Source organism: Lutra lutra, chromosome 16, assembly GCF_902655055.1.
Source record: "Lutra lutra chromosome 16, mLutLut1.2, whole genome shotgun sequence".
In the NCBI taxonomy this organism is placed as follows: domain Eukaryota; kingdom Metazoa; phylum Chordata; class Mammalia; order Carnivora; family Mustelidae; genus Lutra; species Lutra lutra.
The window spans coordinates 10,908,191-10,934,225 of NC_062293.1; the positions used below are offsets into that span (position 1 = coordinate 10,908,191).

The following is a 26,035-nucleotide window of genomic DNA, read 5'->3' on the forward strand; positions in this document are numbered from 1 at the left end:
GAATACTCAAAACCCCTTTGAAAAAGAACAAAGTTGGAGAACTCGTAATACCTTGTTTCAAGACTTCATATAAATGTTCCAGTTATCAAGGCAGTGTAATTTTGGTATAAAATGACAGAAAAATAGATCAGTGAAACAGAATAGAGAGCACAGAAACAGGCCCATATAGCTGATTTTCAGAGAGGTACAAAGAGAACTTCCTAGAGAAAAGATGGACTTGTAACCAAATTGCTGTTGAAATAGTTAGGTAAAGTGAGCATTGGTCTGTGCTGGGCACCATATAAAAAAACTAACCAAAAAAGGGTCATACACCTAACTGTAAAGGAGCACTGGGTGTGGTACAAAAACAATGAATACTGTTATGCTGAAAATAAATAAAAAAAATGATTAAAAAAAAAACCTGAAACAATAAAACTCAAAAAGAGCAAACATTGGAGAAATGCTTTAGAACCTTGAGTTCGACGAAAATTTCTCAGATACGGCATCAGAAATATAAACTGTAAAATAACTAATTGATAAACTGGACTATAAAAAGTAAAGAGAGTTTCTGTTCTTTGTAAGACCCTGGTAAGGGAATGAAAAGACAAAATACAGACCTGGGAGAAATAGTTGTAAATCATGTATCTGATCAAAGACTTCGATCCAGAATATATAAAGATTTCTCAAAACTCGGTAATAAGGAAACAACCCAATTAATGGGTAGAATATTTGAATAGACTCTTTGCCAAAGAAGATATAAGAATAGAAAATAAGCACATGAAAAGATGTCCAACATTATTACTTATTAGGGAAATGCAAATGAAAACTGTTAAGATACCACTACATATTTAGTACAATGATTAAAATTACTATTTTCTATATGTTATGCTATGCTTACTGCAAGTGTAGCTACCATTTGTCCCCACACAGCACTGTAGAATGATTAAAATTGAATCATACCAAGTGTTGGTGCAGATGTGCATCTAGAACTCATGCACTGCTGGAGGGAACATGAGGTGGCACAGCTATTTTGGAAAATAGTTTGACAGCCTTTGAAAAAGTTAGATATACACCTATAATGTGATCTAGCCATTTTACTTTTAGGTATTTGCCCAGGAACATAACTTTATAGAAAGACTTAAGAATATTTACCATACCTTATTTATTAGACAAAAACTGAGAACAACCTAAATGCCTATCAGTAGGTGAATACACAAACCAACAGTGGTATACCCTTACAAGGGAATGCTATTCAGCAAAAAAAAAAAGGAATGAAATCTTAATACATGCTATAACATGGATGAATCTCAAAATAATAATGTTACGTGAAAGAAGCCAGAAATAAAATAGAAATAGTGTATAATTAAATTTGTATAAAATTATAGAAGAGGCAGAACTAGTCTTTAGTGAAAAAAAGCAGATCAGTGATTATCTGGAGATGGGTGGAGGTGGGTAGAACAGGCAAAAGGGGGAGACATTTAAAGTATCACTTTTTGTGGAGATAGATAGGTTCATTATCTTGATAGTGGTAATGCTTTTATGGTTATATACACATGTCAAATTTAGAAGATTTAGAGGATTGTTTGATATAGGTACAGTTTATTTCTTGTCAACCATATCTCAGTAGTGTTATTTTAAAAAATTAAATCAAGTGACTCTGAGTTGTAAGATTGAGCCCCGCTTTGGGCTCTGCTCTGGGTGTGGAGCCTGCTTTAGATTGTCTCCCTCTGCCCACCACCCTCTCCTAAAAAAAAAAAAAAAAAAAAAAATGAAATCAATTGATTATAAATGTGTGGTTTAACTTCTGAACTCTTTTGTTCCCCGGTCTATTTATCTATGCTTGGTTCTGTTTTAACTATTGTAGCTTTTTTTTTTTTTTTAAAGATTTTATTTATTTATTTGACAGAGATCACAAGTAGGCAGAGAGGCAGGCAGAGAGAGAGGAAGGGAAGCAGGCTCCATGCTGAGCAGAGAGCCCGATGCGGAACTCCATCCCAGGACCCGGGGATCATGACCTGAGCCGAAGGCAGAGGCTTAACCCACTGAGCCACCCAGGCGCCCCTTAACTATTGTAGCTTTATAGTTAGTCTTGATAACTTTAAATATTATATTTTGGGCACTTTGCATTCTCATGTAAAGAATTACATGGAAATACATTAGAATCAGTTTATAAGTTTTCAGCATGTGTCTGTTTTGGTGAGTTATTTTCAGGGGATTTGTTCATTTCATTTAAATTGCCAAATTGATTGTTACAGGTTGTTCATAATAATCTCTTATCTTTTTAATGCATGTAGAGTCTATAATGATGTTCCCTCTTCATTTAGTAATTTGTGATTATTTCATTTGCTTTACAGTGGGTTTGTCAATTTTATTAATCTTTCAAGGAATCAACTTTTGACTTTGAAGTTTTTCTTTTTTTTTAAGATTTTAGTTATTATTTATTTGAGAAAGTGAGAGGGAGCGAGTGAGAGAGAGAACATGAATGGTGGCTAGAGGGGGAGAGGGAGAGAATCCACACAGACTCTGTACTAAGCACAGAGCCCATCATGGGGCTTGATATCACAACCCTGAGCCAAAACCAGGAGTCTGACAATTAAATGACTGAGCTACCAAGGTGCACCTGATTTTGTTAGTTTTCTGTATCATATATTTGCTTTGCTTTGTAGTTTACTGAGCTGTGTCATTTACTGAGCTGTGTCATTATCTTTGTTATTTCTCTATTACTACTTTCTTTGGGTTTAATTTATTCTACTTCTCTAGCTTCTCGTTATGGAATCCGTTACCTATTTCTGCTCTAATCCTAATGCTCAGTGGCTGAAGGCAACCATTATTTTACTATGGCTAAGTAATCTCCAGTTCTTCATTCAGTTCATGGATTATCTGGGATTGGATGGTGATCTGGGCACATAATTGGCTAATAGGCCGGTTGGTCTAGTGGACTGTAGGTGACATAGTTTGCCTTTTTTTTATGGTCTCTCATCCTTCAGTAGGCTAGTTGAACTGGAAGCAATTGAGTATTTTTTTATTGTGCCATTTCTCATTTTCCCTCTGTTGTCTTCTTAGTTATACATGCCTTTTTTTAGAAATTACTCTTGATATTCTGACATATATTCTTATAAATTAGTGCTTTACTTATTTATAGTATTTGTAGAATAGTAAAGCAAGAATAGGAAGTCCAGATCTTACTTTTAACCTTACTTATCCCTATTATCCCTAGTCCAACTTATATGCTGTTGTTTTCATGTATTTTAATTCTCTGTACATTTTAAACCAGAGATAATGTTATTATTAGCATTGTTTTTAAAAGACCGTTCCATTTATATTTACCTGTATATTTAGCACATCATTTATCATTGTTACTTCCTGCATTTCTGATCTTCTATCTAGGATAATTTTCTGTGTGTATGAAAAGGATGTTTTTGCTTTTTCTTTTAATGCAGGTCTACAGATGATACATTTTCACAGTTTTTGTTTGCAAATATCTTTCTTTCACCTTTAGTTTTGAAGGCTGTTTCTCTAAATGCATAATTTTAGTTTGACGGTTATTCTTTTTCAGCAGTTTAAAATGTAATCTATTGTCTTCTTATTTCCGCTGTTGGGCTGCAGAGACAGCTGTTAGTTTTATTATTTCTTTGTTGTTGGTATATATGTTTACCCTGGCTGTTTTTAAAGATCTTTTTTTTTTTAGTTTTCAAGAGTTTTACTACCGCTTGCCTTGGTGGTGTTTATTTGTTTTACATTTATTCCACTTTGGGTTTATAAATGCTTCTTGTCTCTCTGGCTTGATGTCTTTCTTCTGTTTAAAAATATTCTCAGCCATTTCTTTAATTCAGTATTGCTTCTGTCCTGTTTTCTCTTTTCTCTCCCTTTAGGTTTATTATTACAGGTTTATGACTTTTCATTTTATCCCAGTTGCCTTTTATTCTCTTTTCTGAATTTTTTATTGTTTTGTCTCTCTCTCTGTGTTAATCTAGGTATTTTCTTGTGACATTTCTTGTCATTTACTAATTTTCTGTAGTTCCGCCTAACCTGATTAAATACATATGGAAATATTTTTCACTTACTCTTTCCAGTTTTTGTCTTGTCACTTGGTTCTTTTATATAGTTTTTAGTTCTTTGCCAACATTCTCTTGAGAGCATGATAGCACGGTTGTTTTAGAATCTTATGGTGTCAATATTTAAATCTCCTCTGGGTCTGTTTCTGCCACTGCCTTTTCTGTTGGGTTTTGATCTTGCTATTTCCTATCTTGTTGTTTTTGACTGAGTGCTGTGCATCGCATATGAGAATTCTAGAGATTATTTGATGCTCTGGATGATGTGATCTTCTTCCAGAGGATTTATTTTTGCTTCTGGCCTGAGGCTCTAGGGATAACTCAGAATCCCAAGTCATCATCAAAGCAGGGTCTACAAAAAAAACAAAAACAAACAAAAATAGCAGGATCTACAGTGATTTAAAGCTGGGATTTCAGATCCTTTTCTTTTGTCCTTTAATCTTTGACACATCCATCTAGTGATATTTCTTCATTTTATTTATTTCATTTCTTTAGAGGAGAGAGTGAGAAGTGGGTGAGGGGCAGAGGGAGAGAGAGAAAATCTCAAGCAGGCTCCCCACTGAGTATAGAGCGGGATGTGGGGCTCTCTCTTACAACCCTGAGATCATGACCTGAGCCAAAATCAAGAGTCAGATGCCCAACCAACCGAACCACCCGGGTTCCCCATGTTTCTTTTATTTAAATTGAATTTCTCAAGCACTTACTCAGCTATTCCCATTCTGTTGGTTAGTTTCTAGGTTTTTGCAATGTTTAACCTTGTTAATACCCTTGGGAACAAATTTTTGTTTGTCCCTTATTTAATTATCTTAGAAAGTCTCAAGAGTGGGTTTGTAGAAACCCTCCCCAATGTTTTGTGTATTCAAGTATTATGCTGTTAAATATGCTAATAACTTTAAGTCTATCACTAAACTTACTGATTACTTCAAGATTATTCAAGTATTTTGTATTATTTTGTGTAGCTCAGTAGAAATAAAAATCACATTTGAGTCTTCTTATTTTCTGAATTAGATTTGTCATTTGACATATATGAGGGTCAGATTACTGCATTACTTGGCCACAGTGGAACAGGAAAGAGTACATTGATGAATATTCTTTGTGGACTATGCCCGCCTTCTGATGGTGAGAGTTTTCCGACTTAAAAAATCTCTTGCTTCGGTTTATTAGTGTTATTAACCAAGGTACCACAAAATAATTATTTATCCTTGACTTATATAAATATATGTCATTTATTATTTATCCTTGATTTATCTAAACATGTGCTGATTTTTTTCAATGAATTGAGACCAACCTTAGTGTCTGTAAATGTGTTTTATTATTTTTTTATTTTACACATTTTTCAGTAGAAAATAACAATGATTTAAATGTTTAATAAAGTAAACGGATCTGATTTTGTTACCTATTTTATCAGATATTTGTGTGTATTTTTCATTTTCAAAGAAGGATAAGTCACTGATTAATTGGGAATTAAATGAGGCCTATAGATATTTTAGATTGTAGGTATAGATTTCTAAATATGCAGCAACAGTTCAAAAGGAAAGAATGATAAATATCAACACCATCTCCTAAAATAGAATTATAAGAGCAATACTGTAACAGATAATTGTTGTATGTGATTGCCCCATAGGTGAGAATTTAATATGGCAACTCTGTATTTCCACAGTAACCTAATAGAGTGGCAGTACAGTAAATACTGTACTTTAAGAAAGGCTGAATTTCCGTGTATTGAAACTGCATTTCTTAAAATGTAGTTTAACTTCTGTAATTAGTTTTGTTTTGTTGCTTACCCCTAATTATGTCACTTTTTAGTGATGGTAGTAATAGCTTACATTTAATAGGAATTTATGATTTTGTTATAATTCTCCATATATTATCATATTGGTTTAATAGTTCTTAAATTTAAGTAGGATATATTGGTATTTAGGTTATAGAAGAGAAAAGCTGGAATTCAGATTGATTTTCTCAGGACCACACACTTGTTAGGGGAAACTTCTTAGTTTCTTTCCTCTTTCCACTATTGAATAATGCCTGGAAATGAAGGCAAATTGCTACTGGAATATAAGTGTAAATAACGTACTAGTACACAATTATGTTTAGTGTTAAGCTCTGATTCCTTGTTCTTTTCACTATGTGATATCACCTGAAAATGAAGGAAAATGAGGTTGGAAATAAGGTGGAAGAAGATCACCAATCATATGGAAATGAGGGTTTGTTGTAGCTCATACCTTATATATTTACTACTTACAAGTAACTAAATTATTAGTGTATATTAAGGCATATAAACTTTTTAATACTTAATATAGTTAGTATAAATTTATATATCTTGCTTTTAGGATTTGCATCTATATATGGACACAGAGTCTCAGAAATAGATGAGATGTTCGAAGCAAGAAAAATGATTGGCATTTGTCCACAGTTAGATATACATTTTGATGTTTTGACAGTAGAAGAAAACTTATCCATTTTGGCTTCAATCAAAGGAATACCAGCCAATAATGTAATACAAGAGGTATGTCATTCATATAGAAATATTTCTTTTTTCCTTATGAATTACTAATTTTTTGTAATAACTGTTGTAAAAAATGCATGAAAATCTAAATAAAAACCTGTTCTGAGCCAATAAACAGAAATTTATTATAAAGAATTGGATGGAATTTGGAGTAAATATTTTAGCACATATAAAATTGTCCTTGTTTCATCTGGAGGATTCTAGCTTCTCAATTTAGTTTTTTTTTTTTCTTCCAAACTTTCCTTGCCTTTCATATCTGCCTCCTTTCCTCCACCACCATCCCCCCGCCCACCCACCACCATATAGAGCTTTCCAACTGATCCCTTCACCACTACCTAGGAAGTCACAAAAGTAAAACAGACCTATCAATCAGGAATCTTTATATCTATTATTTCAAAATTATATATGAGTACATGTCAAAATTAGTCTGTACTAAAAGAACATTTTTTAGTTGATATTAAAATCAGGACACTTAAAAATTAATATTGATAATTATGTAAATTATATAATTTAAAAAATAACATTGTTCTCACTTTATAGGTGCAGAAGGTTTTACTGGATTTAGACATGCAGGCTATCAAAGATAATCAAGCTAAAAAGTTAAGTGGTGGTCAAAAAAGAAAACTGTCTTTAGGAATTGCTGTTCTTGGGAATCCAAAGGTAAATAAATATTAATGTATTATACACAAATATAATATGTATTTATGTACAATAATACATTATGTAAAGTTTCAGTATACATAAAATGCTATACATTATTATGGGTGTGATTTGTAGTAATAAGGTTTGAAATGTGACTTACAAAGATAAAACATAATTATGATAGTGGTTACTTCTAGAAAGGGTAATGGAAGGATGGATTTTAGTTATATTTGCAATGTTTTATTTCTTTAAAAAGAGATCTGCAGAAAATATGGCCTAAAAAAATGACATTTGTTGCATTTCACTGGTGGCTTTAACGGTATTGTTCTAATTCTCTCTTTAGTTTTCTATATGTTTATAATAGTTCAGAATAAAATTTAAAAACAGACAAAACCAAAGGATAGTTCAGTTTTTCACTGTTCTGCTGATTTTATTTTGTATGTGCCTGTTCTGTGCTCTTCTCTGTCCTGTGTAAACAGAACCATCTGTTACAGTGCTTTGCATTGGGCTGGGAAGCTGCAGCCTGAGCCCTCTTGGTGCCTGCCATCCTGCTACATTTCTCCTTGCTGCTATAGCTTGGAATGACTCTGGGTTCTGGCTTTATGTTTTTTTGTTTTGCTTTTAAAGATTTTATTTATTTATTTTTGACAGAGAGAGACAGCGAAAGAGGGAATACAAGCAGGGAGGTGGAAGAGGGAGAAGCAGGCTCCCCACAGAGCCCGATGTGGGGGCTCCATCCCAGGACCCTGGGATCATGACCTGAGCCGAAGGCAGACACTTAATGACTGAGCCACGCAGATGCCCCTGGCTTTATGTTAATTTATCTTTCTCTCAACCCCCATCAGTGTTTTATTTTTTAGTTTATGTATCTGATTATTATTGCATTTATGTCTTATGTGTTGCTGGTATTAGTCTTTTAAAATTGAAACAAGGAAAATACTCACTTGCCAAACAGTTTAAAAAATTTATGTTAGCTCATATAAGAATAAAAAGCCCAGATTTAGTATACTTCTTGTTAGAAATAATAATTAGAAATGGGAAAGTTTCCCAGTGTCCAGAAATTTTATGTATTTTATATTTTTTGAGGATTCTCTGCCATTCCCTGCTCTTTTTCATGTAGATATTATTGCTGGATGAACCAACAGCTGGAATGGACCCCTGTTCTCGTCATATTGTTTGGAATCTTCTGAAATATGGAAAATCTAATCGGGTAACAGTATTTAGTACTCATTTCATGGATGAAGCTGATATTCTTGCTGGTGAGATTTTAACTTTATTTTTGAAAGATAAGGTCATGGGGCCAAATAGGAGATGGACAGAGACATACTAAATCCTGAGGAATAAAGAAACTGTGATTTTCACAGCTGTGTGTTTTAAACTTTTTAAAAATCACCTATTTTTGTGTTTGGGAGTCCTACAGACCATCTCAGATTCAGCAATTTGCTAGGAGAAGTAATAGGACTCGGCATTTAGTTGTACTTACAGGTTCTTACCACAAGACTGAAAGGATGCAAAGCAAAATCAGCAAAATGAAAAAGGCTTATGGGACATGGAGGAAACCAGACACAAACGTCCAAAAATCTGCTCCCAATAGAGTCACACAGAATATGCTTAATTTCTCTAGCAAGGAGTTGTTAACAACATATGTGAAATGTTGTCTACCAGGAAAGCTCATTAGAGACTCTGTGCCCAAGGTGCTGGTCATAGAGGCACCTCCTGACTACCATGTATGAAAACTCCACCTTCCAGAAGGAAGCAAATGTTCAGTACAATCTACATAGTAGATTCATTTTTTCAGTAGTATCTTTGTTTTCTTTGTTTTTTATTTTTATGTATTTTGGAAACCCAACAGACTGACTTTTTTTTTGGTTGCTTTTTGTTGTTTTTACATTTGATTATAAAGAAAATTGTGAACATGCTTGTAATAAGGAGCCTTTTAGGAAGAGTCTGAGATATTTGGAACAGTATTAAGGAAATAGACTCCAGAGTTGGACCTGTGTGGGTACAATGTCTGGGTTTACACTTAATAGCTATGTGAAATGTGGCCAAATGATGTTTTCTTATTGCTTCAGTGTTCTCATTTAAAAACCAGGAAGTGATAATCTGGTTTCTTTCTAATAAAGTTGTAAGTATTTAATGATGATATTGGTGTCTTACATGGTAGTTCACAAAATACAAATGCCAACTGACTTAAAAACTTTGAAATGCGGATGCTGTTACTAACCTAAAAATTGAAATGTAAATTTCTGTTTACAGATAGGAAAGCTGTCATATCACAAGGAATGTTGAAATGTGTTGGTTCTTCAATTTTTCTCAAAAGTAAATGGGGGATTGGCTACCGCCTAAGGTATCATTCATTCTTGATTGACTTTATTCTTTATAGTATTCTTGATCTACTGATACTATATTTCAGATTTGCTATAATGTACTTTGGCCAATTTTTATGGCACTAACTTTACTTCCAGCATTTAGAATTTACTTTTGGTTGTTCATTAATTATTTAAAAAACAATGACTTTTGGTTTTCTCTAGCATGTACATAGACCGATACTGTGCCACTGAATCTCTTTCTTCCCTGGTTAAACAACATATTCCTGGAGCTACCTTATTACAACAGAATGACCAACAACTTGTATATAGTCTGCCTTTTAAGGACATGGACAAATTTGCAGGTATTATTTTCAGTTTCCTGATTGTTGAACCGATTCTTGCATTAGGAATAGGTTTTCTTGATTTACTTTGTTGTCTATTTTTGTGTAATATTTACATGTTCCCAGGTGGCTTTACTTTACTCTTACATTTCTACTTTACTTTACTTTTGAAAAATCAGAAACTACAAGCTAATGTGTTCCCCACCCCCCATTTTTTACAAACCCTATGCAGGAAACTAATATGTTAAGTAAAGGTATTTGCTTTGTTGTCAAGAAAGATTGCTCCATTTGCTCAGAAGCCTTCTGGGAATATGTACACACACACACACAGTTGTTTGTATATGTTCTCAAGTTCTTTTCTCGTTTCATGATTCCATAATGAAGGACATAATAATATGGTAAACCCTTGAATTATTTTAATTCTGGCATTATTTTTCTGCTTTGTAACGAGGAGCTCATACTTAGTCTCCTTATCTATTCAGGGAATCTCTCAATAACCGAAAGGATATTATTGATGCAGATATGTTACGTGGAATTCCCATAACACTTATCTCATTTAGATAGAGATTTTCTATTTAATTTAATTGGTTTTTTTCCTAGGGGAAAAAAAGAATCCTTCATTAACTAGAGTGAACTACATAAGCCAACTTTAATGTACCTTGCCTATCATTCTGTCTGTAAAAATGCTTCTTAGGTTTAATTTATAATATGATAAATATCTATTAGATATATCTCTATAAGCAAACATTCCTTAGGGTCCTTAGCAATTTTTAGGAATGTTAATGGGGTTTTGAGACCAAAATGTTTGAGAACTAGTGTGGTAGCAGAGTAAATTTAGTCCTATCCCATTTTATTTTTTTATTTTTTTATTTTTATTTTTATTTTTTTAAAGATTTTATTTATTTATTTGACAGACAGAGATCACAGCAGACAGAGGCAGGCAGAGAGAGAGGGAAGCAGGCTCCCTGCTGAGCAGAGAGCGCGATGCGGGACTCGATCCCAGGACCCTGGGATCATGACCTGAGCCGAAGGCAGTGGCTTAACCCACTGAGCCACCCAGGCGCCCCAGTCCTATCCCATTTCAAAAGAGTATTTTAGAGAAATTCATGATGATATGCTTAACAACACAACATTCTTTCTTTTTTTTTTTTTTTCTTTTAGGTTTATTTTCTGCTCTAGACACTCATTCAAATTTGGGTGTAATTTCTTACGGTGTTTCAATGACGACTTTGGAAGATGTGTTCTTAAAGCTGGAAGTTGAAGCAGAAATTGACCAAGCAGGTAAAAACGAAACTAACAAGAAATCTTGGGCAATTAACCAGAGAGATGGTAAGCGAGATGAATAATTACATAAACATGTGAAATATGTTTTTAGAGGAAGAAACAGTAGATGGAAACAGGTAAATAAGTAGTTGAGATATTTACTGACAGCAGTAGGAGTTATGAAGGAAACAATGGGGCGCTCTTGGGAGGCAGGTAACTTAGATTGCATCTTTAGGGAGGACTGTGTTGAGATGATAAACGAAGACTTGGATGGCAAGAAAAATCTAAATATGGGAGGATTTTGTTTCAAAGCTTTTCAGATAAAGGGAAGTGCTACTGCAAACTTTTTTTTTTTTTTTAAAGATTTTATTTATTTATTTGACAGAGAGAGAGTTGTGTGCACAAGGGGGAGCAGCAGGCAGAGGGAAAGGGAGAAGCAGGCTCCCCACTGAGTAGGAAGCCCGATGTGAGCCCTGATCCCAGCACCCCAGGATCATGATCTGACCCAAAGGCAGATGCTTAACTAACTGAACCACCCGGGTGCTCCTGCAAACTGTCAATTAAGGAATGAGTTGGATGTGTTTGATGACAGAGAACAGACCACTGTGGATTGAGTTTAAAGAGCCAAAGAGAGATTAGAGGGGAGGGCCAGGGGCCAGATCATGTCTAGTCTGAATATCTGGAAAAGAATCTGTTTTTTTTCCTTAGTGCAGTGTGAAGCTATTGAGAGATCTAAGCAAAAGAGTAACATGATCTGATTTGCATGTTTAAAAAATGCATTCTGGGGCGCCTGGGTGGCTCAGTTTGTTAAACGTCTGCCTCTTATTGCAGCTCAGGTCATGATCTCAGGGTCATGAGATTGAGCCCCTTGTCTGGCTCTGCACTGGATGTAGAGGCTGCTTAAGATTCTCTTTCTCCCTTTTCCTTTGCCTCTCCCCCCTCCTTAAAAAAATTAATTAATTAACTAATAATAAATTAAAAATGCATTCTGATTGTTAAATGATGAGAAGATTGTAAAAGAAGTGGAAGCAGGAGGACCATTAGGAAACTATTACACTTAATCTTGGCTTGAGCTAGGGTGGTTGTGAAAATAGGGAAACAGAATAGGGTTATATCCCTGGTACTGGTGATGACTTGCTGGTGGATTGTCAGTTGTTGCGGAAAGGGAGGACTCAAGAATAATTCCTAAGGGGGCGCCTGGGTGGCTCAGTCATTGAGTGTCTGCCTTCGGCTCAGTTCGTGATCCTGGGGTCCTGGGATTGAGCCTGCATTGGGCTCCCTGCTGAGTGGGAAGCCTGCTTCTCTCCCACTCCTCCTGCTTGTGTTCCCTCTCTAGCTATCTCTTTCTCTCTCTCTCTGTCAAAAATAAATAAATAAAATCTTAAAAAAAAAAAAATTCCTAAGCTTTTTGCTTGAGAACTGGGAATGGCATTTTCTAAGAGTGGGGGAGGAAAAGTTTGTGGAAAGGAGGAATCCCGGCACAAATTTTGGGTATATTGTTTGAGATGCTTGTTGGACCTCTAAGTGGAGGTGTACAATGTGGGCAGTTGGATTAACACATTTGGAGCTGAGTGGAGATGTTAGGGTTGACGATTTAAGTTCTGAAATTACTCAGAGATAGATGGTGCCGTGGGTTTGGATGAAATCACTCGGAAACAGTACAGATAAAGAGTGGACAGGCAAGCCCTGAGTTTGAGTAGTGAGGGGCCAGAAAGAAGTACCCATCATTGCATTTTCTGTCTTTGCAAAAGGAGATGTAAAAACCCAGAGAAAACAACATTTTAGGAAAGAGGAAGTGATGATCACTTATTTGCTGATTGCTGTGAAGAATAAGATAAGAACAAAAAAGATGGTTTTGGTAACAGAGAAGACGGTAAGGGCTTTGGTAGTATGGAAGTCAGTGGTGACTTTGACAGTAGCCATTTCAGTGGTGTGGTAAAGGTTAGAGTTCTGTGAGGTTTAAGGTGAGAATGCAAATTGAGGATACTTTTTTACGATTGAAAGTTAGCTAGGTGGTGGTGGTGGTAGTGGGGCAGGAGGGTGAAGGAAATAGGAGGTTTCTCTTGAACATGGAGAAAGGACAAAAGTCAGGCTAATAATAAGGTTGTGATATCAGACTGTAGTCAGAGAAAGTTCAACTAAAAGTTTTAGATCTTACATAATTGGAGAGAGAACAAGATGTCAGATTTGGACATGTGTTCAGTTTGATGAAATTGAAATAAAGGTGAGGAAATGGGAGAAATAGAGGAAATTAGGGGTTAGAATGTAGGACACATTATCAGTGAGTATGTTTATAGTACTTCAGGTGATGAAAGAGAATTAGATGGAGAAGATGCTTATATCTGTGATGCTAAAACTTTGAGGTATTTAATGAGTAGTCTGTAGAGTTGGATGGTGGGATAAAGATGAGAAGGCTATGTGCAGTGTAGGTATTACTGGCTTTATTTTGTATATCTTTAAGTCCACCATGCAGAATAAATATACCTCTAACATCGGCTTGCTTTCAGTTGGCTGATTTTAAATGTTTTATTTTTCAAAGGTTAAAAATATCAAATTCCGTAGAAGGTAGATTGGTGCTCACTGAATATCGTGATTGTGATATACAATATTTTAGCCCTAATATTTAGTTTGGTTTAGTCCATTGTATCAGGGGAAGAGAGGGTTTAGATTGGTTCATCTTACGAAATAAGTCATTCATCTAAACAGTTGAGTTGCTAAGGTCCCAGGATAACCAGGCTGTGGTTCATTATTATTTTATGCATTGTTCTATTCCACTCTTAAATTTTTAGTGTTTACTCAATTTTTTAAATTTAACATAAGTCAGAGAAGTCCTTCTTTGTGGCTCTCCTCATACTGAAACCAATTTTCATCTCTTCATTATTTTTCATTTTTTAAAAATCGAATCACCTATAAAAATAACCTGTCCTTTTTCCTCTTCTCATTGATTAATTTTATCTGTGTTTGGTCTCATGGAATAAATCATATAGCATGGGGGCACCTGGATGGCTTAGTTGGTTACACATCTGCCTTCAGGTCAGGTTATGATCCCAGGGTCCTGGGATGGAACCCCGCTTGGGCTCCAAGTTCAGCATATATATTCTCCCTCTCCCCCTCCTCCCCACTCTTGCTCTCTCTCAACCTCTCTTTGTCAAATAAATAAATAAAATCTTTTAAAAAATCATATACTATGTCTTTAATGTCTCGTTTCCTTTACCTAATATATGTTTGTAGGGTTTAAACTTACTGTGGTTGTATAGTACTTTATTCAGTTTCATTGTTTTAAACTATTCTCTTACAGGATTATTTCACTACTTATGTGTTCACCTGTTGGTAGGCATTTGGATTCTTCCTAGTTAATGGCTATTCTTTTTTTTTTTTTTTTAAGATTTTATTTCTTTATCTGACAGACAGAGATCACAAGTAGGCAGAGAGGCAGGCAGAGAGAGAGAGAAAGCAGGCTCCCTGCTGAGCAGAGAGCCCGATGTGTGGCTCGATCCCAGGACCCTGGGATCATGACCTGAGCCGACGGCAGAGGCTTTAACCCACCGAGCCACCCAGGTGCCCCAGTTAATGGCTATTCTTGACAGGTCACTAGCTAAGAATTTTCTTGTATATGTGTTTTGGTGGACCTATGTATGTATCTTCCTTTCATTTATACTTAGTGGGGAATTTTCTGGGTCATAAGGTATGCATGTGTTCAGTTTTAAGAATATTGCCAAAGTATATGAAAGTTCTGTTTGTCCTACCTCACTACCAGATGTGTGCTTCTTTAAAATTTATATGCCTCGGGAAGATTTTCATTCTTTTAAGGAATATCCCATAATTTTCTGTCTTTATTTTGTTTTGGCAAATAGATTATAGTGTATTTACTCAGCAGCCACCAGAGGAAGAAATGGATTCAAAATCATTTGATGAAATGGAGCAGAGCTTACTTATTCTTTCTGAAACCAAGGCTTCTCTTGTGAGCACCATGAGCCTTTGGAAACAACAGGTGTATACAATAGCAAAGTTTCATTTGCTTACCTTGAAAAGGGAAAGTAAATCAGTAAGATCAGTGTAAGTATGATCACTTTCCTGACTGATGAGTTGTTTTTTAAGGCTACAAATTCAATTTGTCATCTTAATTTTTTAAAATGTAGACGTATGTAAATCTATGTAGTTTTGTAAGATTAAGACTATAACTTCACAATGTCAGAGAAAAGAATTACGCATTTAGGGATTTCTTTGAATACCACTAGAGCTTTCACTCTTTTAAACTAGCATTTTTTGTCTTATCTAAATGAGGGACTGTCATAATATTCTTTAATTGTGTAATTTTTGAATTATTGCCACTAAATTTTATTTTGCAATTATATTTTACGCAATTGTTTTGTATGTATTACTATTATGTATAACCGCTTTTGTAAACAGCAGGAAGAGTAAGTTTTATCTCTGTGTATTTGGTTAAAGAAATGGAAATATAAAGAAGGCTTTATAGCTTGTAGAACTGGGATCAAAATGATATCTTTTCAACTTTGCTTTACCTCTTTCAGGTTCCATGGGTGCTAGACTTTCATTTTTTGGGACATAACATTAATTATTTTCATAACACACTCTGATCTTGTTTGATCCAAAACAGCAGTAGAAAAAAATTTAATAAGCGAGAATATTGTTATGTGCTTAAGATATGCTGAATTCATTTTTTTTGCCCTAGGTTAGTCAGTATCAAAGAAATGTCAGTCAACTGTCTTATATATTCCAGTCTCAGCATTACTAAAAGAAAAATATTTACTTAAATCAACATGTTTCAGTTTATTGAACATTACTCTCCTAAAATATTCCCTGAAAAACAATAAAAGTCTTAGTTCAGACTGTGATAACAAAATAACATAGACTCGGTTGCTTGAACAACGAAATTTATTTTATCATGGTTTTAGAGAGTGGAAATCAGAGTAGGGTACAAAATTGGTCCTAAGAGCACTCTTTCTGGCTTGCAGAGATGGGCCATTATCTTGCTGTGTGCTCATATGACTTTCTTTGTTGATGCACAGGAGACAGAGAGCAAGCTCTCTGATGTCTCTTAGAAGGGCACTATTCCTATCTTAAGGGCCCAATGCCCATGACCTCATCTAATCCTGATTACCTCCCAAGAGCCTTATTCCTAATACTATCACACTGGGGATTAGGGCTTCAGAGTATGTATTTGGGGGGAGGATGACACAAATATTCAATTCCTAACAAAAAAAGTATTCCAAATATGCATTTGACCATCTGTGCATTTAGGAAATACTGTATCCTGTATTTCCTGTCTTAAAGACTTGTTTATTAGCATATGAAAACACATGAGAGGTTCTATGGTAAAGAAATTGCTTCAATTTTGTTAAATCCAGAGTTTCCAAATACTGTTTAATCATGAATTTTTTAACGTAAAACACCTATTAACTGATAGGATTTAATGCAGTATGCTTTTGGAAATGCTGATTCAGGTATACTTACAGCAATTTATAAGAATTATTTTTTTAAAATTAGAGGGTTTCTGAAAATTATAAAATGCTAAACTGATAATCTAAGCTCTCTCTGCCCACTTGCTATGATACCTATTATATAAAATGTAGCAAATATTTTGTAGGACAAGACAGAAGGGCATTTTGAATAGGTAATAGAATTATGTACTTGACAAATAACAAATAATGATCCTTATAACTGACCATAGTATGTTTTGCTTTGCCTCTCTCTAGAGGAACAATGGAAATTAGTATGGTATGGATGACATTTCAAAGATATCAGTCATTCAAAGTTTCACTATATTTAAAAACAAAAGAAAGGCTCCCTGTATTTTTGTTTCCTTCTCTGTATCTTATATATATTTGTATTATATCTTTTCTATAGGAGAGTAAATAGTTAAGACATAGGGCCGGAAATAAAAGTTCCCTCAGGACAGTGGATGTGTAAATGTGGCACAATGTTTGGTTCTTAAAAAGCTATAAGTACAAGTTTATATACCCATAAAAGTTTCAGGATGACTTGATCTTAGTTTCATAAGTTTTAATTTTGTCATTGAGTACTGGCTTTCTGTCCAGTTGTGTCATGAGATCATTTTGGAGAATAGAAATTCTATTCCCGAACACTATTTTTTTCAGGTTTTTCTTTTCTCACTCTCTCTGTCTCTCTCTCTCTCTTTTTTAACATGTGTACTTTTAACTGTTATTTGAAGGAGGATTTTTAAAAATAGATTTACATATTAATGTACCCTGTGCTGTTTTATTTTTTTCCTTTCAGGTTGCTTCTGCTTTTAATTTTTTTTGCAGTTCAGATTTTTATGTTTTTGGTGCACCACTCTTTTAAAAATGCTGTGGTTCCCATCAAACTTGTTCCAGACTTATATTTCCTAAAAACTGGAGATAAACCTCATAAATACAAAACAAGTCTGCTTCTTCAAAATTCTACTGGTGAGAGTGTGTGAAGGTCTGTGAATGTGTGTTGGTTGGGGCATGGGGTCTGGGATATAGGTTAGAGGTTGGGATTTTAGAAATAGATCCAAGGTAAAGTCATGGTTTGTGTATACAAATTTAAGTTTTTAAAAACTATTTACTGATGCTGAGTAATATTACAGAAATGAAATTTTGGTTAAGTGTAGATTATAATTTTTAAAAGTAACATTGTACTATTTATGATGTTAAGATTCCGTTTTTTTAATGGTAGCAACATATTCTGAGTTGTGTGTTTCATATTAAAGTTTATTATAAGCAAAATAAACTTCGGAAGTTGAAACACCTTTAGAAAGAGTTACAGTATATAATATTTATGCAGTTATATATCTCAATAGAAATGTTTAAATAATTTTTCAAGGACTGTAAAAAATAAGAATTAAGAAAAACTCATTAGATATTAATATAATCAAATATATTGAATTGGTAATGAATATTTTTGATTTTGCTGTTGCTTATTTTAATTACGTAGTTGTCAAATATGAAAAAAAATTAAGAACCATGGTCTTGAGCAAGGCTCAGAACAAGTTAAAAAAAAAAACTGACATCGGTTTCTGCTTTTCAAAAATAAAAAAACCTAATACAGAATTTTGAATAGTTGTTCCTACAAAATCTGTCATCTGCATAGATATAGTCCTAAGGTTCTTGAAGAGTAAATCAAAGTTAGCTAACTCTGGCAGATTTACAGAAGAACAGAGGCAATTTTATTTGCTTGTCTTGCTGAAATAGGTTAGAAAATTGCATTTAATATAATCATTTATATAACTCACAAAATCTTCAGGGTTTAGTATTTTCCAACACTTACACATATTCTAGTATCTTTCCTTTATGATTCACTATTAACTGAAGAGTTTTGACCAGTGTTAGATAATAATCATAGTTAGGGATGATTATAAATTACTCTTAAAATCATTCACTTTTAAAATGTGACTCTTAGTTTATTATATAATCTTTATTCTTTTGGAGAAAGAATATATTTCATGATAGAAAACTACTCTTGAATAGAAAATTGAGGCTTTATAATGTATTTCTTTGATTAGAATTTTTGTTTTGATTTTAATACACTTTTCATGTTGTTAAAATACAGTGCTACGTAAAGCTTTATACTTTTATAGGGGCATTTTTTGTGTGTTTGGGAAATTGTATATGTATCTGAAATCATTTTGGTTTGAGTTCACTCTCACTGATCTGCAGAAATACTAATATTTTCAAAGTTTTGTCCCTTTTGTTATTTTTTAGTATTTCTAGAATTGCTTACTTATGTACCCTATATCTTCCTAGGCCTTTTTGGTCCTAAATAAAGCCATGTTTCCTTTGGAAATTACTGGCCTCTGTATGTCTATATTGATTGTATCTGATTCTCCTTGGAAAGCTTTTTGTATCAAGGGTGATATAGTTCCTTCAGTTACAATGTAGCTCTCTTCTGTGGCAAACTAGAGAAAAGAGGTCATTTGAGGTACTAGATAAGGAGTAAATGTAGGATCTAAAAAGCTCCAGCGAGAGCCCTAAAAGCACCATTCCCTCTGACACTCAGGTTTGCTACGGAGTCTGATCTACCTGCTATACTATTTTTAATTACTGATAGTGGTTTCCTTTGCTTGGTTTTGATTTCTCTCAAAGTCACATTTATTCTTTCTGGCTTTTGTGAAGATGGAAGGGGAGCAGTTTCCATTCATCAGACTTATTGGTATAGACTTAAACCTAAGACAGGATCCATCATCTTTCCATTGGCTCCAGGCAATTTAAGGAATGTAGATGGAGACCTGATTATGTGGTTTAATATTTTAAGGCAGTTGAGGCAATTGACATTGATAAAATTTGTCTGTTCCAAGCACACAGAAACCCTCTAAGGAGTGATGTTACCTGACTTCACATCCTGCCTGTTTCTACCTTTCCGAGCCTAGCAGGTTCTCTTATTCCATAAAGTTGTCAGATTTTTTATTCTCACAATTTAGTTAAATTTCCTGTGAGTATTATAGGTAAACTTTCAGTGTAACAATCGTAGCAGCAGCAGAAGCCAGCATTTGTACAATTACTGTGCCAGGTTCTGTTTTTAAAGCCTGTATGTATTGACTTGGATTTGAATCCAGGCTGACCGCCTCCACTGGCAGTGTTCTCACTGATGTCTTGTCTAACAAAGATAATCTTTTTTAAACAAAGTTCTTCCCAATGTTATTAAAAGTCTGGGTCTGTTTCTTATTTAAACTGATTCTTCATTATTTGCTTATTTTCTCATACCAGACTCTGATATCAGTGATCTTACGAGCTTTTTCACAAGCCAGAACATAATGGTGACAATGTTTAATGACAGTGACTATGTGTCTGCTGCTCCCCATAGTGCAGCTTTAAATGTGATGTATTCTGAAAAGGTAAGAGTAACAAATGTGAGTGAATACCTATTGGAAAGTTAATAGAACATTAAGATATTTTCTCTAAAGTTAATCATTTGCTGAATTGACCTCATTAGTTGGAAATTAGAATTTGCTTTTGGACTTTTCTAGCGTTTATAATGTATTTTATGACTTAGTGGATGACAAAAATAAAAAACTGTAAGAAATTTAATTTAATCTTTGTGTTCTATTTTTGCTTAAAATACCAAAATATTTATAGACTCCACACCAGGTTATGTTTATCCATCTATCTTTATCTATTGAATATTATTTCTATAATTTGTTCAATCAATTTTTAGTTAGTGAAGATTCCCTTAGTCTGGGAGAAAAGCTTAGTACATAGTAGCAATGTATTTATATATGGTATGTAATAACACTCTCTCTCTTTTTTTTTTTTTTTAAATCATAGGACTATGTTTTTACAGCTGTTTTCAACAGTACTATGGTTTGTTCTTTACCTGTATTGATGAATATTATCAGTAATTATTATCTTTATCATTTAAATGTGACTGAAAGCATCCAGGTCTGGAATACCCCATTCTTTCAAGTAAGCAAACTTTAAAAAGTGTGTGTGTAAAAAAAAGAAAAAAGTGTGTATGTACACATGTGTGTAATAAAAGCTAAGACCTAATACAAAGGAAATCTGTAGATGTCTTTAGTCTTACTAAAACTTGAGTTGAGGATGCTTTACATCTGGGTTTAGGAGTGCCCAGTATTAGTTTGCTTCAGGATCAAGGAAGTTCTCTCTTGGTACTGATATTTTTATAAAGCATAAGTATTTTTTGTATTAATCATACAAGAAAAATTAAGATAATTTAAAAATATTATTTATATAAGATCTCTTACTGGGGTATTGAAAGAAAGTTGAGAAGTTGCTCATACAGTCATTCTTCCTCTAGATAGGACTATTGGATTATAAATGTGAAAATAAGTCTTCAGAAAAATTATCAACATTTTTCTCTCACCCTTATGTTTTGTTTTTCATATATGAAAAATAAATGGAACTCTAAAAAACGATCTGAGAATTTTGAAGGGGTGGGGGGTGGGAGGTTGGGGGCACCAGGTGGTGGGTATTGTAGAGGGCACGGATTGCATGGAGCACTGGGTGTGGTGCAAAAATAATGAATACTGTTATGCTGAAAAAATAAAAAATTAAAATATGAAAAAAAATAAAATAAAAATAAATGGACAAATATTTTTCTGTAATAGCATTTTTTACTTTCTGTTGCTGTACTTTTTTAACAGTTTTTTTGAGATCTACTTCATACGCCATTAACTCGTTTCAATCGAATGGTTTTTATTATGTTCATAGAGTTCTGCATCCATCACTACATCAGTTCTAGATTTCATTATCTCTCCCACCTTCCAAAAGACCCTTGCACCTGTTGAGGGCAGCGGTAATACAATGCACTTGGTTCTGGGTAGTTTGTATTTGGAGCACCAGCTGTTTAGTTTTCTGGAAGTTTCCTTCTGTACTTGAGTCTTTGGGGCAGCTAGGGACCGTTGAGGTCTGTGGGAGTTATAGCGCCCCCCTGCCAGGGAGAAGAAACTCCTGTTCCCATAGGAGACTGAGCTTGTTCCAAAGTACAGCTTTTTCAAAAGGGAATAGGGCCCCAAGATCCAATGGCTCACAGTCCCAGCAACCAACAAATGTATCAATCTGACATGGTCCTGTTCATTGCATAGGACTACTGGTGGACATGTTACCTGCTTTTTCATGTACATTATTATTTTTAATTAAATGGCAAAGCTTAATTTAAATGTCCTATTATTCTATGTTGTAGATAAGAAAAGGAAATATGATGATCTGCTCAGGATTGTGTAGCTACTTATTAAGTGGCAGAGCTGGTCCTGTAACTCACTGCCTGTTAACTCTGCCACCTGTTTTTTCATACAGACTGTATGCCTAGAATAGATATCCTAATGTGTTTCTTCAGAGGTTTTGATAGTCTTTTATTGAGAAAGTACTAAGATGATATCAAGTGATTCTCAGTTTCATTTCTTACTCTGTGATTGTCTTTCAGGAAATTACAGATATAGTTTTTAAAATTGAGCTGTATTTTCAAGCAGCTCTTCTGGGAATCATTGTTACTGCAATGCCGCCTTACTTTGCCATGGAAAATGCAGAGAATCATAAGGTAATGATTGAGTTAAAATTACAGGTAATGTTTATACAAAACAATTACCTGCTTTGCATGAGTGCAAGACATATTTTAGGAGTAAGTAAATAGAGAATAAACAATTAATTTAGTAATAACAATAACTATCATTTATTACTTGAGTCCCTGTCACATGCTTCAAAAGTTACATCCTTTAATCTTTACAACACTGTGATGTAAGTTTTATGTTACCGACTTTATTTATAGGTCAGGAAGTGGGGATGGGAGTGGTCATATCATGTGCTGATGTTGTCTCATCCTGTTTAAGTAGTGGATCCTTATATTCTTAATAGGTACACTAATTTTTCTCTCTCCCTTAACCCTTAATGGAATGTGTTGAATGTACAAGATACTTAATTTTTGCGAAATGAAAAGGCAGGTAGATAATGATTGTGACCATCAGAGCCCAGGACAAATAGCTGTGTGTACAGAGTTGTTCAGTATCCTTCACTTTCTTTTCTGCTCCTTTCTCTTCTGTTCTCAGGCACATGATGCTCTTGCAAGGTCTCTTGACTATTCAAAGCCTTCCACTCTCCTACCCTGCCGACGTTGTCCCTCTCTTACTCCTCTAATCAAAATTCTCATTCTCTGTATGTCTTCTTAGTTCAGTGTAAGCAGATAGTCTAAATTAATTTACCTATGTGACAAATCATGAAGTCTCAGAGCAGACAATTATATATTTTAATAATTTTCTCTAGTGGAAAGTGATACATGAGTCTCAGGAGGTATTTTAAAAATATATTCATTTTTTCTGTTATAAATATATATATTCATTGTTCTAATTTAGAAAATGTAGGAAAGGGGCGCCTGGGTGGCTTAGTCAGTTAAGCATCTGCCTTCAGCTCAGGTTATGATCTCAGGGTCCTGGAATCAAGCCCCGGGTAGCACTCCCTGCTGAGCAGGGAGTCTCCTTCTCCCTCTGCCTCTGCCCCTCCCCACCCCCACTCGTGCACTTGCTCTCTCTCAAATAAATAAATAAAATTTTCAAAAAAAATGTAGGAAAGCGTAAGAAAATTAAGAAATACCCATAACACCCACAACTCACAGTAAAACTTACTAGACAATTGCATTTTTCTCTTTTGTTTCAACTTAAATGTTTTTAATTCAAATTTTTATTTAGAGATAATTGTAGATTCATATTAGGTGTTAAGAAACAATACAGTGAAATCCTCTGTATCCTACTCACTTCACCTCAATAATAGCTTATAAAATTGTGGTATAATAGTAAAATCCCAGGATATTGACATTGATACAGTCAGGATAGAGTGGCTTCACCACAGAGATTCCTTCTATTGCCCTTTTCAAGTCCACACACCCACCCCCCTCCCTGACCTCTGGCAACCACTAATCTATTCTCTATTTCTATAATTTTGATATTTCAAGAGTATATATATGGAATCATAACGTATTTTTGGGAGGGGTTAGATTTTTTTCACTTAGGATAATTCCCTGGAGATTCATTCAGTTTGTTTATATGTATCAGTAGTCTATTGTTTTTTATTGTTGCATAGTAGTCCATGGTGTGGATCTGGATTGTTTCCAGTTTTTGACTATTATGAATAAAGCTGCTGTGAACATTTGTGTAGAGGTTTTTGTGTGAATGTAAGTTTTCACTTCTCTGTGATAAATGCCCAAGAGTACAATTGCTGTGTCATATGATGATTCCGTGTTTAGTTTTGTAAGAAGTTTGTCAAACAGTTTTCCAGGGTGGATATTCTGTTTTATGTTCCCACCAGCATTGTATGAATGACAAAAGCGTGGATGAGCCAGAATAACTCTATTTGACTTGGCTTATGTTTTCATACTTATATTGTTTATATTTTTGTTCTTATAATTCATTGAACATAAAAGTTGTACATTTTTTTTTATCACTTCTCTTCTTAACTAATCTTTATATTCCATGCATCTGTTATCTCTATGGCTAGCTCCTTCATATAATATATTTAATTATTAGGAGTATGTTTTTAAAGATGCCAAAAATCAACTGAGTAAAATTGTTAGGTATTTGGATTTATAAAGTATTTTTTGAAATTTCAAATTATGAGAAGATGAGAGAGGAAAACTCAGATCATTTAATTTACTGTTTGTATACATGAAAATGCTAATTACTTATAGTAATAACAACTTACATTTTTGTACTACAAAGGAGGATATAAAGGGCTAAAATGAATTATCAGTACAGAGTTTCTCTCTTTGGCTGAAAACCTTATGTAAATCCCGAAGACACTTGGCAGTTTATAGTTTTTCATGAAAGCTTAATTTTTTAAAAATGAGAATGTCTTTTCTGTTTAACATATCTTTCATCTACTTCCACAGAGTTGTGAAAGTGACATTGTTTTGGCTACTTATTGTTTGCACAGCTGTAATCCCCATGACATCTTTTGCTTCATTTTAGTTTTGTGTTTCTTAACTCTACTGTATTCTGATTCTGAAAAATTTTGTCAAAATTGTTACATCTCAGGACTGAGCCAAATTAAAGACTATATGGAATTTATATTTAATTGTAGTAGGGTTTTTATTACCTAGAGACCTGGAATGTGACCTGTCTTGTTTTGTTGATGTAAAATTAAGAGTTCCACAATAATTTGCTAATTTTTTGTGTGTAAAATGTTTACAGTTATAATCAGTTTTCCCTCCTCCCTCTTTTTTGTTTTGTAGATCAAAGCTTATACCCAGCTTAAACTTTCAGGACTTTTGCCATCTGCATATTGGATTGGACAAGCTATTGTTGATATCCCCTTATTTTTTCTTGTTCTTATTTTGATGCTAGGAAGTTTATTTGCGTTTCATTATGGATTATATTTTTATGCTATAAAATTTCTTTCTGTGGTAAGTTAATATTACTTGTACTTACGTTATTTATAAATGAAATGTTATTTAAAAAACTAAGTATTTATAAACATGACAAGTGGTTTGTCAAGTAATTTGGATATTAATTTTTTTAATAGAAAGTAGAGCCAGTATCTATTTTAATCATTGTATATGATACTTATAATGCAACTTATATTACTATAAGTGATTTTTGAAAAAAACAGCAACTAGCCATCATTATAAAATAATTCCTTGAGACTGAGGTGGTCTTTCTGCAGACTACAATACTTATGTATAGTCAGGAATAATTAAGCAGTCCTTCTTAAAATGTCTTCCTTGTCCCTATGCCTGAAAATAATTTCAAAAGAAGCTCTTTTATTCCATAATTTAAAATATTGCTGAAAATACTAAGGAAGAGTATGGCTTACATTCATGTTCATGTGTATATCACCCTTCATGTGAATAATTTGTATTAGGAAAAAGGGAAAATAGAACTAGGTAAGGTTGAGGTTTCTGAAAGTAATTTTATCATTTTGCCAGAGATAATACTGACTTTACATATGAATTTCTGGTTTATAAATTAATAATTTTTTTCTTAAATATTTGCCAAATGTATTGAATGCTGTATATTGAAATAGTAGCTAATAGTTGATTAAGAAGGATAAAACAGCTAGTATACTTGTTCTTATAACATGGGTAGAGATAGCATTTTGGTTGGCATAAAAAAGAACTTGAAATAGTGTTCAGTGTAGATTATTTATTCAGGATTGTTTGACAGGTAGTTAGAAGTATGAGTTTTACTGTGCATGGTGATTTCTCAAGTAACTACAATTTCAGTTTTGGAGTGATTGCTTGAGACATAAAATTTGAAAAATAATTCCTTAATATTTTGATACAACTGGTGTTTTATGTCATATGTATTGTTAGCTATTCATACTTTTACATAAAAGTGCACACTTCTGTTTTACAGGTTTTTTGCCTTATTGGTTATGTTCCATCAGTCATTCTGTTTACCTATGTTATCTCCTTCACTTTTAAAAAAATTTTGAATACCAAAGAGTTTTGGTCATTTATCTATTCTGTGGTAAGTCACGTTTTATATTATTTCACCCCGGC

At 34.0% G+C, this 26,035-nt stretch overlaps 1 protein-coding gene across 4 annotated transcripts in view; it reads left to right on the plus strand.

Annotated features, from left to right (window-relative positions):
• The window catches only part of ABCA5 (ATP binding cassette subfamily A member 5), a 69,893-nt gene that overhangs the window by 27,167 nt on the left and 16,691 nt on the right, over positions 1–26,035 (plus strand). For all 4 annotated transcript variants that reach the window (XM_047707535.1, XM_047707533.1, XM_047707534.1 and 1 more), the window contains 14 exons: positions 5,040–5,150; positions 6,362–6,537; positions 7,078–7,197; positions 8,300–8,438; positions 9,436–9,526; positions 9,711–9,850; positions 10,991–11,110; positions 14,947–15,148; positions 17,351–17,520; positions 19,801–19,928; positions 20,359–20,496; positions 21,974–22,087; positions 24,767–24,937; positions 25,890–26,003. In XM_047707535.1, the coding sequence (XP_047563491.1) occupies positions 5,040–5,150; positions 6,362–6,537; positions 7,078–7,197; positions 8,300–8,438; positions 9,436–9,526; positions 9,711–9,850; positions 10,991–11,110; positions 14,947–15,148; positions 17,351–17,520; positions 19,801–19,928; positions 20,359–20,496; positions 21,974–22,087; positions 24,767–24,937; positions 25,890–26,003 (1,934 nt within the window). The remainder of the gene's footprint in view (positions 1–5,039; positions 5,151–6,361; positions 6,538–7,077; positions 7,198–8,299; positions 8,439–9,435; positions 9,527–9,710; positions 9,851–10,990; positions 11,111–14,946; positions 15,149–17,350; positions 17,521–19,800; positions 19,929–20,358; positions 20,497–21,973; positions 22,088–24,766; positions 24,938–25,889; positions 26,004–26,035) is intronic.